Below are 12,500 nucleotides of genomic sequence, written 5' to 3' on the forward strand. Positions count from 1 at the left end.
TTCTAAGGAATGGTGGGACAGGGGTCTGAGTGTTAGGCCAGCAGAAAGGGGTGTGGCAGAAGGAGGCACAGAGGATGCTGGGAGCTGCAGAGTGCCCAGACTCCAGAGAGTCGTTGCATCCAGTCTCAGGTTTAGGGGTCAGGTGACCTTCGGATATTGGAAACTGGGGACTTAGAGGCTACTGAAATGAGCTTTTTAGCTTTTATATGAGTTGTTCTATGGAACGCCCAGTTTATCAGTGTGTAGAGACTTCAGCATAACTGTCAGGAGTGGGGGGTAAAGGATTCATTTTGGACCTCTTTGGACTCAAATGGGATTCGTTTGATCCTGATGAAGACGCAGTGTGGGTGTTAACTTTGATCATGTTGTGGTGTATTTGAAAATGATTTGTTTTGATGCTGCTCACCCAGATGTACTTACTCTGTTGGCTGTACCTGTAGTGTTTAATCTATCCTGCACTTGTGTTACTGGTTGTGGATGTGCATTGCTGTATTAATATGAGGAACACAGTAGTGCTAAGAAATAGCAACGTAGCGACTTAATGGGAGTTTTGCTGTGCCAGCTAAATTCTGGCAGAAAAACAATAGCCCCTCTCTGGCGCGGGGGGTGTGGCCCCTTGCGGCCGGTCGGCTGCGTGTTTATCACTGGGCCGTTTTAGGGCGAGCCCTGGCGGGGTGCCCCCCCGCCCTCTCCCCGTGTCCCTCTCAGTGCAGGAGGTCCTGTCTCAGGAGCCCACTGCATTTCGGCCTCCCCGCTAACCCCTGCCTCTCCTCCTTCTCTTTTCATGCTGATGCTGCTCCTGCTGCTGCTGGGCCCCAAACACCCAGGTAAGGTCATCGTGTTCATCAATGCATTAATGCCAGTGTTGATTAGTACTGTCTGTCTGTCTGTCAATCAGTCAGGCAAGCAAACGACTAGTTCACTTTTTCAATCAATTAATCAACATTATTGACCTGAACTTTAGGTCAGGTGTCTCTGAAGGTGGAGGGGGCGGGATAAAATGGAATGGGGCTCTGGGGGGGGGCACGACCAAGTCTGAATATTTTCAGTTCATTGCCTGTTTGGTCCATTGCTGGACTCAGTTATTTTCTTTATATAAAATATTGGAAAATGATTCATGAATAGAATATATACATGTACATTTGCCAGTGTGGCTGATTTTGTTTTAGTTCAGTTGAGGAACTGGTTAAGCTTGATTCGCTTCTGAGAAACCATGGGAATTAGGGGGAAACCATGGGGATTCACTGATAATGAATCTTTATGGCCCATTTTTTGAAGCCGAATCAACCAATTCCGATTCCAATAGCTGACTTGAAAGTTTTTTTTTTTTAAGCAGCAGGTAACAAAGAAAATATAAGATTGTTTATTTGCACTGTAGTTTACCAATACATTCAGATACTACTACCACTATTACTACTATTGCTACTACTATTATTATTATTATTATTATTATTATTATTATTATTATCAACAGTATTACTGTTATGTTGTTTTAGGGCCCTAAAACAGCCCCGTGATTTTGGGGAAGATATAGTGGCAGCATTCCAATGCAGCCTGCGCATGGACTCTGCTCACATTCCTTACATCATAAAACCGGAATACAGGTCGGCCAAAACGAAAGCGAAAACCAGCCGGTTCCAATCCACGGGCAGTCGATGGGTGCACCCCTAATGGGGATGATCATCCTGGCAACCAGAGAGCCGTGGTGCGGGAATGTCCCGTTGACTGGGGATGAGAGATTTTGTGCTCTGCTCCTTCAATTTCAAGGATGCACCATGAAATTGAAGGTTTTTGCCGCGCTGTGAATGTTGTGTTCATAAATGAGCGTTTGCTAAGCGCTTCCTACCTCTTGTTATTATCTTTAGCGTCATGGGCGTGTCGAAATGTGTTCAGCACAATGTCTTTGACGTCCTGGTGGCAGCTGCTGGTGACTGGAGGCTAACTGAGCCTTGGTTTCTGATTAAAATTCAGCGTAACAAACTCTGAAGGGCCGGCAGCACACGTGGCTGCTGTTGCTACTCTGTTTCAAAGCACATTTTTTCATTTCGTAAAAAGATATAGGCCTAAACATAACTGTATGACATAACAAATGCATTTATAGACAGCTTTGTGTAGTGTCATATTTGGTAGTTTCCGTTTCATTAGAGATTAGTTTGCTTGTATTTTGTGTGTATTAATACTTTTTGCATGTCATCTTCTTGTTATTTCTTGAAGAAGTGCTGAATGTAGGAGTTTTTTTTTGCCACGCTGAAAGACTTCTGCAAATGAATGTTCAGTTCATTAGCAGCTCTTTTTGTCAGAAGGCTTTCTGTAAATGTTTTGTGTACTGAGTACGCTCCTGGTGTGGGAACATATTGCTGGCTTAGAGAGAGAGTTTGTTGTTCTCTAGAGGGGCATTGTGCTAATGAGTGTGAGGGGAGAATCGGTGTGTGCGGATCCAGTTTGCGTGCTTTTGGGGGATGGGATGGGCTGGGCTGGTTTGGGTGCTGTTTGCTGGTGAGGCAGAGAGCCTGGAAGATGGTGTTTGGGGTGGGGGTTTGGGATGGGGTGTGAGGGGCTGGAGGGTATTTTGGATCAATTCCTCTGCCTGGTTATTGATCTGTGGGGGAGGCATCATGACCTCAGATTTAAATGGATCGGTTCAGATTTCGCCCTTCACAGGTGATTCCTCTTATTCAGATGCCCCCCGCCCCCTCCGCTCACACACACACACACACACACTCTCTCTCTCTCTCACACACACACACACACACACGGTGATGATCTGCTTTCTTCCATCTGAGATGTTTGGCCTCGTGGCTGAAATGTCCCTTTGTGTGGGAGTGAGAGTCTGAGATGAGAACTCTGCAGCCTTGCTCAGCCCCTCCTGATAATCACCGCTAATTGCAGCCGGATAGCAGAAGCAGGCCTGCGATCACATTCACACGGGCGTTAGCGGCAGCTAGCATTCCCTTCCATGTGCCAGAAAGAGCATCGCAATAGCGCAACATAGCACACCCCTGACACACACACCAAGCACAACACACTCACACACACGGCACACACACACACACCACACGGACACACACACACACTCACACCTGACACACACACACACACACACACACACACATACGCGCACACACACACTCACACACACACACGCGCACACACTCACACACTCACACGCGCACACTCATGCACTCACACACTAACACTAACACACACACTCGCGCACATGCACACATATATGTTTTGTGTGTTTCAGAGGTTTGTATGTGTGTGTGCGTGTGGCTGTTCCTTGGGTGTTTGTGAACATAATTTTCACGCACATTTGCCTTATGAGTTTTGGAAGGTCTGTGTTGAAAGAAAGTGAGGTGAATCTTAGACAGGACCGAGTAAATGAAAGCTGAGTTTATCTGCGGAATGTTTCTTAACTTAAAAATTAAAAATAGTAATGTATTTCCAATCCCAAGCTTACAGTATTGTGTTGAACAGACTAAGCCAGTAGGTTAGGTGAGTGGCATGGGTTTTTTGACCCTTCACTGTAGATCTCTGCTGTTTTCCAGATTAGAGATTGAAAGGCCGAGGTAATCATTCACTTTCCTGTTTACCTTCCTCAGCTGGGAGACGGAAAGGAGAGGAGGGAGATGAAGGAGTCGAGTGAGGGAGAAGGAGAGAGTGAGAGGGAGTTATACTGTGCTGGGCTCTTCTGCTATACTGACATTGCCCTCACTGAGAAGGCAGACACACAAATCATTATGCAAATGTTATTCCATTCATTTAGAAATACTTGGAGACACATGCAGGCACACACATTTGTGAAGATTGTGGGTGTAGTCAGTCACAAGGCAAGGCTATTTACAGTTGCTAGTTAAGACACTTATACTTACAATGACTGACAAACAGTCACACACACACTCATAGTCACATAGCGTCTTGCACACACAATTGTGTGCACATAAACACACACACTCATACACACATGGGCTGTTGTTGAATAAGTGCACAGCTGAAGTCTGGATAATAAGAAACACTCACTCTCTCTCTCTCACACACACGCTCACACACACATACACACACAGACACACACACACACACACACACACACACACGCTGCGAGCTGAACACATGCCCCGGCTCTGCCAGTGACATCACCTGCCTTGTGGTCAAAGTGCAGTTCCTCTATCCGGCTGTGCTGAAGCACGCGTAGCGTCGCAGAGTGACGGGGACTGCCGGGTGGTGCACACCGCCACGCTCCGAACCGCGAGAAACAGCCTGAAACACGGGAAGAAGAGAGAGAGAGAGAGAGAGCGCAGTGCTGGGATTATCTGACAGCCGGGGAGGTGTACCCCCCTGACCTGAGGGATTCTTGTGGAGCCTTGTGACGGACAGAAAGCCCCCCACCCTCTCCCTCCCTGTCGCCTTTTTCTTTCTCCCTCTCTTCCTTACCTTCCTTCTCTCTTTCTCTTCTTTGCACCTTCGTCTGCCCTTCACCGCTGCCCCTCTCTCTGTTCCCTGCTCTCTCTGTCTCTGGGCTTTCCCCCCTTGGGGCTCCTGGGGTGGGGGCGAGATGAGCTCGGTGGCTGCCTATAGGCAGTTTCTCCAGGACCTGAGCGATAAGAAAGGTCAGTCATATCCCTTCGCTTTTATTTTGTCTGTGAATCATTACACCCATTGAAGTCAATCGCGTGAATTAGAGAGAACTTTCCTTTCTGTTTCTCTCTCATTCTGTGTCTGTTTAAATTTAATTCTGAGCATCTGTCGTTGAAGGGAGGTCTGGTTGTGCTCTTGGTGCTAGAAGATGCACAGCCCCCATTGGGGAACTCAGAGAGTTTGTAGTTGTCTGGATTTATGTCATAGAAACTGCTACAGTGTGGCATGCTGGTGAATCCCTCCTTAAGGTATATGATTAATTGTGGGCCTGGGCATTGTGTGGCCCGGTCAGAATGAGCATGTGTCCTGGGTGCTGTCATCGCCCCTCAGTCCCCGGTGGCAGGAGGGGGGGCTGGGGAGGAGCGAGGGACAGCTGTGACAGGCCAAGCTCACTGTCAACTGTCTGGGATTTGGAGTTTTCTTCAGAGTTAGCCCCTGTCTGAATGCTGGACCCACCCTTTATGGGTCACCTGTCCCATGCCTCTGAGCATGTGCGTGACAAGACTCTGGACACTAAAAAAACAAAAAAAAAAACCCTGAATGACTGAGCCCTCCAGGAAAAGACCTTGTGCCCTCTGCCTGTCATACTCATAGTTTCATTTACAAGAATGTGTGAGTTTATGAGTGTGTGTGTGTGTATGTGAACATGTTTCAATGAGAGTGAGAGTGCATGTATGTATGTATGTGTGTATGTGTGTGTGTTTTGTGGGGAAGTGGGCCTCTGTCCTGTGGGTGTATGTAAACCACAGTGATGAACGAGCTCCTGTATGTCTGTGACATATGTTGAATGTTGTTGGGCTGTGGCTGTGGTATTTGGCCATGATTTGTTTAAGGGGAGTTGTGTTTCTCTTATCGCGTTTCTCTCTCTCCTGGTGCCCTGCCCTTGCAGTTTTCTTCTCTGTGTGGAAGGGCTGCTGCTCCTGTCTTTGGTCTGCCTTTTTCCTGGCCTGTCCGTGTATGAGTCCTCACTGAGATACTGTAGCTAAAATCACGAGTGTGTCTGTCCGTGTACGAGCGGTACTGTAGCTAAAATCACGAGTGTGTCTGTCTGTGTACAAGCCCTCACTGAGATACTGTAGCTAAAATCGCGAGTGTGTCTGTCTGTGTACAAGCCCTCACTGGGGTACTGTAGCTAAAATCACACGTTTATCTGTCTCCTGTATGGTCCTCTATTGAGATATTGTAGCTGAAATATTTTAAGCAGTTGTTTCTCGTTACGGCTCTCACTGGGTCTGGTAGCTAACTTGCAGTTTTCTGTCTCTGTTGAGTCCTCACTGAGATCTGGTTGCTTAAAATCACGCCGTGTGCCTGTACAAGCCCTCACTGAGGTACTGTAGCTAAAATCACGAGTGTGTCTGTCTGTGTACGAGCCCTCACTGAGGTACTGTAGCTAAAATCACGAGTGTGTCTGTCTGTGTACGAGCCCTCACTGAGGTACTGTAGCTAAAATCACGAGTGTGTCTGTCTGTGTACGAGCCCTCACTGAGGTACTGTAGCTAAAATCCATGTTGTCTGTCCGTGTACGAGCGGTACTGTAGCTAAAATCACGAGTGTGTCTGTCCTTGTACAAGCCCTCACTGAGGTACTGTAGCTAAAATCACACGCATGTCTGTCTCTGTATGAGCCCTCACTGAGGTACTGTAGCTAAAATCACACGCATGTCTGTCTGTGTACGAGCCCTCACTGAGGTACTGTAGCTAAAATCACACGCATGTCTGTCTGTGTACGAGCCCTCACTGAGGTACTGTAGCTAAAATCACACGTTTATCTGTCTCTGTATGAGTCCTCACTGAGGTACTGTAGCTAAAATCACACGCGTGTCTGTCCGTGTACGAGCCCTCACTGAGGTACTGTAGCTAGATTAATGTGCGCAAGGTTATGTGCTGTCAGTATGAAAAGAGTCAACTCAAGTGTAAACTCATCTTTTCTTCTTTCTCTTCTAGATCAGTTTTTCATTGTATGTTAACAGAAAAAGGTGTACAGACATTATCTGAAAGTTGTAATTCAATCCTGGGTCATGGGACAGACGTTTAGACTGCACAGGAATGGGGGGGGGTTCCTGTCTGTTCCACATCTGAACAAAACACAGCCGTCTTTGTCTGGGACCTGCTGGGTTTACCTTAGATCTGACTAAGAATTTCACACAAAGTTCAAAAGTTTCTTTAGTGTTGACTGTCCAGCGGTCTCATAAAGCCCCTAATATGGCATGGTATTTGTCCTGGAATCAGATATTTATGTCTGCACTGCAGGGACACAGTTGACTTTGATAAATTCATGCTTTCGTATACAAGTGTGTGTGTGTGTGTGCGTGTGTGTGTGTGTGCGCGAGTGTGATCTCTCTCCAGTGCGTTTGTGAGTGTGTTACCTCTCTCTCGCACTGGTACATTAATCCACACTAACCCAGATTAGCTCCAATCCCCCTCCGCACTCAGACACAGACTCTGTTACATAATGCGCTTACTAGCCCACATGCTTACACATAAAGACGCATGTATGCATGCACACACACACACACACATACACACACACACACGCACGCACACAAATGTGCACATACATGCACACACACTCACACACGCACACTCACTTATCACCACATAGTGACACCCCATATGTACACACACACACTCGGCACACGCAGGCACCCTACAAATGGCACACACACACACAAACACTTGTCTTGAGCACCATTCTCATCCTTGATTCCCTATCCAACCCTCATCAAGCACTCAATGAATGCTAACAAGGAAAATTGATCTTTCTCTAATTAACCAGAAGTCGTCAGAGCTTGGGTAATGCCGTCCGAAATTCCCCGCACAATGAATTCCTTCCCATTCTAAGGAAAGCAGATCAGGACGTTCTCCCCGCCCCCAGCTTCACTCTGAAGGCGTGGCCTGCAGTCGCCATGGTGAATCCCACCTGAAGCCTCGCTGACAGCCCGGCCTTTGGCTTCCGCAGACGCTGCTGCCTCATTTCAGTCTTTATGGCCACGCTCACATTTGCACATGTGCTAGTGAAACGCAAGAATGAGTCAGTCATTTCCTCGGGGGGTTTTTCCACGGTGACTGTGAGGCTCTCTTTGCGCTATCTCCCTGAAGCTATCAGTATGGTAGCGGCAGGATGCAGCGTACCGCCAGAGCTCATCACAGTATCGCCCTCAAACCAACCGGTCCGTTAAGGAGGGGCTTCAAATCGCATTCAGGTCATATCCTGTATTCACCCTGACAAATAGGGGCGAGGTTTCATGAGCTTGGTCAATAAGAGCATCGTACCGCGGTACGTTACGTCAGAAGACCCAGGTTTTAGGTTCTGCTGGTTGAGTGTGAGTGAGCGTGTGATTGTGAACGCACCAGAGGAGAATTCTCCAGGTGCATCACCCTGCCAACGCATACGAAGGAATCATCTGCAGCGATCACCCTCCCTACAAACAGACTGACCAGCCAATCAGTGACAGTACATCTAGCGCAAGTCAACCCAGTGCTGACCCACTAAACATCAAGCAGCGACCAGCCGTGCCAATGGCTGAATCTGACTGGAGCAGCTTTTTAAAATACGCCACTAACTAGGCCTGCGCCTGCAAGGCTGAGTCCTCTGGGCAGACTGGGGTTTCTTCAGTGCTCGCTGTAGACGGCCTCGCTTGCCTCGTCTGACAAATGTTTCCGCCAGTTGTAATAATTTAGAAACTAGTCACTGTTTTCACCAATGTTCTCACCAACATTCTACTCATGTGTTTTAAACTGACTAACAGTCGGTTTGTCTGGGAAATCCCTTTTTTGTTAGTTATTTATTTTGAAATGAATAGCCTAAATAATGATAGCGTGCCGCTGGCCCAGTGGAGCTCTTGGTTGTTATTGGTCAAGGGCTTGGGGGGGGGGGGGGGGGGGGTGGGGGTCAGGGAGAAATGCTTTGTGCAGCGGCTGACTGATGTGAGGAAATTGCCACTGATTTAGATCAAACACCATCCCTTATCTCTCAGTACACAACCATGTGAAAACACACAGCCTGGCGATTTAGGAGCAGGAGAAAATGGAAGTGCAGGGCCCTCCCATGGCCCAGGCAGGGAGGGGTTTAACAACGAAGTGACACTGAACAGCATGGTGAAATTTGGAGTTTTCCATTCAACTGGATGAAATTGAGTGAAGGGGGAGTAGGTGATGGAAGGGGAGTGCGTAGACCAGTAAGCTTAGGTCAGTAGCCCAGGTGTATGTGTGTGTGTGTGTTTGTTTGTGTGTGTCAGGTGTACCTTCCTGTGCCTTTATGAAACTGAAATGCTTGTTGCCATGGCTTTGAGGTGTTTGATGTGGAACGGGCTTGGAGGCCCAGAATGCACGGAATGGAAAAAGTGAATTGGTATCTCGGTTAAAATGGAGGTGTCTTCACGGCTAATGCTAATTCAGCCCAAGCAAGGGGAAGTTTGCAGACCAGCTTCACCTCGCACACAGTCCAGAGGTCAGAGGTCAGAGGTTTTGTGGTTTTGTGAATGAATGGGGTCATGGTACCTTCATGGTAAAAATGGCAACCTGGCTCAACTGCTTTAATTTGTACTCTAGAACTTGTATAACTTGTAGTAAATATTAAGAATTTATTTCATGTGAACACATACTCAATTTAACATAAGAATGTGTAATATAAAATAATGATGTAATGAAAGTGTTGTGTGATTTTGGGGCAGTTAGGGTGCTGTGTATTTACCCTGTTGCGGGGGGCAGAGCTGCAGACGGGAGACCCTGAGCAGGGTTAGGGTTAGGGTTAGGTTAGGTTAGGGTGCTGTGTATTTACCCTGTTGCGAGGGCAGAGCTGCAGACGGAGACCCTGGCAGGGTTAGGGTTAGGGTTAGGGTTAGGGTGCTGTGTATTTACCCTGTTGCCGGGGGCAGAGCTGCAGACGGGAGACCCTGAGCAGGGTTAGGGTTAGGGTTAGGGTGCGGGTGCTGTGTGTTTACCCTGTTGCCGGGGGCAGGGCTGCAGACGGGAGACCCTGAGCAGGGTTAGGGTTAGGGTTAGGGTGCTGTGTATTTACCCTGTTGCCGGGGGCAGGGCTGCAGACGGGAGACCCTGAGCAGGGTTAGGGTTAGGGTTAGGGTGCTGTGTGTTTACCCTGCTGCCGGGGGCAGAGCTGCAGACGGGAGACCCTGAGCAGGGTTAGGGTTAGGGTTAGGGTTAGGGTGCTGTGTATTTACCCTGTTGCCGGGGGCAGAGCTGCAGACGGGAGACCCTGAGCAGGGTTAGGGTTAGGGTTAGGGTTAGGGTGCTGTGTATTTACCCTGTTGCCGGGGGCAGAGCTGCAGACGGGAGACCCTGAGCAGGGTTAGGGTTAGGGTTAGGGTTAGGGTGCTGTGTATTTACCCTGTTGCCGGGGGCAGAGCTGCAGACGGGAGACCCTGAGCAGGGTTAGGGTTAGGGTTAGGGTGCTGTGTATTTACCCTGTTGCCGGGGGCAGAGCTGCAGACGGGAGACCCTGAGCAGGGTTAGGGTTAGGGTTAGGGTGCTGTGTATTACCCTGTTGCCGGGGCAGAGCTGCAGACGGGAGACCCTGAGCAGGGTTAGGGTTAGGGTTAGGGTGCTGTGTGTTTACCCTGTTGCCGGGGGCAGAGCTGCAGACGGGAGACCCTGAGTAGGGTTAGGGTTAGGGTTAGGGTTAGGGTTAGGGTTAGGGTGCTGTGTATTTACCCTGTTGCCGGGGGCAGGGCTGCAGACGGGAGACCCTGAGCAGGGTTAGGGTTAGGGTTAGGGTTAGGGTGCTGTGTATTTACCCTGTTGCCGGGGGCAGGGCTGCAGACGGGAGACCCTGAGCAGGGTTAGGCGCCAGACGGCTGGCCCCCGGGAGATAAGCGCTCATCGCTGGGTATCTCTCGCATGCCAGCAGGGCGTGGTCTCAAATTATGAAACGAAACAACAACACTGGCGTGGAAATGGAATGCCCACCCCCCCTTTCCCCCCTCCCTCCCTCTATCAGCGAGCTGCATCGCCCCCTGTTGGCCTCTGCCGGAACAGCAGCAGCGTTCTGTCCGAGGTTTGAAGTTTTAGGGGGAGGGGAAGACTCTGAACTCCTACGCAGCGGGGCGTCCCCGGGGCTGCGGGCGAGCGACAGGGAGGGGGAGAGAGGGAGCGCGTGTCATTTCCTCCCCCCTGCGTGTCGCTGAGCGCGGCCTGGGTAGCGCCTCAGTGATGGCGGGGAGAGGGAGCGCGTGTCATTTCCTCCCCGCTGCGTGTCGCTGAGCGCGGCCTGGGTAGCGCCTCAGTAATGGCGGGGAGAGGGAGAGCTGTGCAATTATGCCGCGCAGCCGAGGGGCCCATTGTCTGTGTGACAGCGCAGAGCGCGGGCGAGCCAGGCTGTGGGTGAGCAGAGAGAGGGAGGGAGAGGGGAGGGAGGGAGGTGAGGAAGAGAGAGGGGGAGGTGGGGAGAAAAGCAGAGAGGGACAGAGGGAGAGAAGAACGCTCGCCTGGCTTTCCTCCCGCGTGATTTTCTGGCCGTCGTCCGACTTATCTCTCGCTCTTCATCCAGTTCCTCAGGAGTAACTCAAAGAGCCACTGGTTGAAAACAGTGCTTGCTTTCACATTTCTTCCAGTCTTTCCCTCGTTGCTCCATCTCCCCCACTCTTTCTCTCTGTCTCTCACGCTCTCTCTCTTTCCCACTCTCAGTAATTCACTCTTTCTCCATCTCTCTCAGTCTGCCTCCCTTGCCCACACAGGACAGCTTTGTTTCCGCAGACAGGAAACAGGAACCTCTCCTCTGCCCCCGCCAGCCTGGGCCAGCAGGTACACTGGAACAGTGGTGCGCTGTTACTGCAGTGTGTGACTGAGCGGGAGGGAAGTGGCTGTTTCTGTGGTACAGGTCACCCTGCAGCAGGGCAGTCACCTTCTTCTCTCAGGCTGCCACAGCCGGCTGGCTGGCACAGTCACGGTCTGCGGCTCGACCTGTTTTCTGCAGTCCAGCCGCGGTCGCACTGCCTGTTTATCCGTGCGCTTTGTTATGGATTTCCGAGGGCTGCAGTATTTCCCTTGCGGTGCGACAGGAAGTGCACCTCCTCAGCTTCCTGTTTGCTTCCTGCCCACTCGTACTGCAAGAAAGGCCTGAAATAGCTGGGTTTGTCACAGACCTCTCGTTTCCTGTCAAGGGCAGCTCCAGGAAAGGCGTGGGGGGACCGAACCTGTTTCCACAAAGAGAGACTTTGACTTTGAGGGTCCAGAGAGCTGGTATGCTGATGGACAGGAGGGAGCAGGATTACTGAGATCTGATTTTCTGCCGGTAATGGCCGGAGTCGAACGGAGGAAGTTTCTTTGAGGGCTGTGTGTGTGTGTGGCCGTGCGTGAGAGAGAGCTGCAGGGTCGCGGGAATGACGGGGTGAGAGGTGGCCCCACTTTCTCTTGACCTCCCTGTTGCCCCCTCTCCCCCTTTCTCCCTCCCTCCCTCTTTCTCCACTTTAATTTCTTCCATTTCATAAGCACTGGCTGATGTTGCCCATGGCGTCTCTGACATATGGAGGGGTTGTGAACAACATGTAGCGTACCTGGTGCGCAGCTGAAGCCTGGTAGCTGTAGCTGCCCTCGTGTCTCCTCCGGTTAGCTTCCTCCGCTGTGGCGGGTCACTTCAAACGGGCTGCTTCCGCGGAGGCCGGATCTGCTCGTTAAAAGGGGATTATCTTCTTAAGGAACCGGGCCCCGGACCTGGAGCCGGGGGCTCTCATTAACCCTACCATTGATCATTGCCGTGGTGACGTATTTGATCTTTGGGGTGGGGGGGCTGGGGTAGTGGCCGAAAACCCCACCCTGTTCATCCCAACTCCCCTGACTGAATACAGCAATGTGGCTTTACGCATGTTCATACTGTAGTGAAGACACACAATCATTCTTAACATGTGACCA

The 12,500-nt window shown here is 50.3% G+C and overlaps 1 protein-coding gene across 9 annotated transcripts in view; it reads left to right on the top strand.

Annotated features, from left to right (window-relative positions):
• Positions 1–12,500, top strand: part of LOC135261212 (microtubule-actin cross-linking factor 1-like) — a 97,148-nt gene that overhangs the window by 37,125 nt on the left and 47,523 nt on the right. The window contains exon 1 of one of the 9 annotated variants that reach the window (XM_064347285.1): positions 727–827. The exons of 7 other annotated variants lie outside the window; for them this stretch is intronic. In XM_064347285.1, the coding sequence (XP_064203355.1) occupies positions 785–827 (43 nt within the window). In that variant the 5' untranslated portion in view covers positions 727–784. Of the gene's footprint in view, positions 1–726; positions 828–4,159; positions 4,608–12,500 lie in introns of those variants that run through there. One more of the 9 variants, XM_064347284.1, reaches the window with a different exon arrangement.

The sequence above is a fragment of the Anguilla rostrata genome, chromosome 8 (assembly GCF_018555375.3).
Source record: "Anguilla rostrata isolate EN2019 chromosome 8, ASM1855537v3, whole genome shotgun sequence".
NCBI classification, from domain to species: domain Eukaryota; kingdom Metazoa; phylum Chordata; class Actinopteri; order Anguilliformes; family Anguillidae; genus Anguilla; species Anguilla rostrata.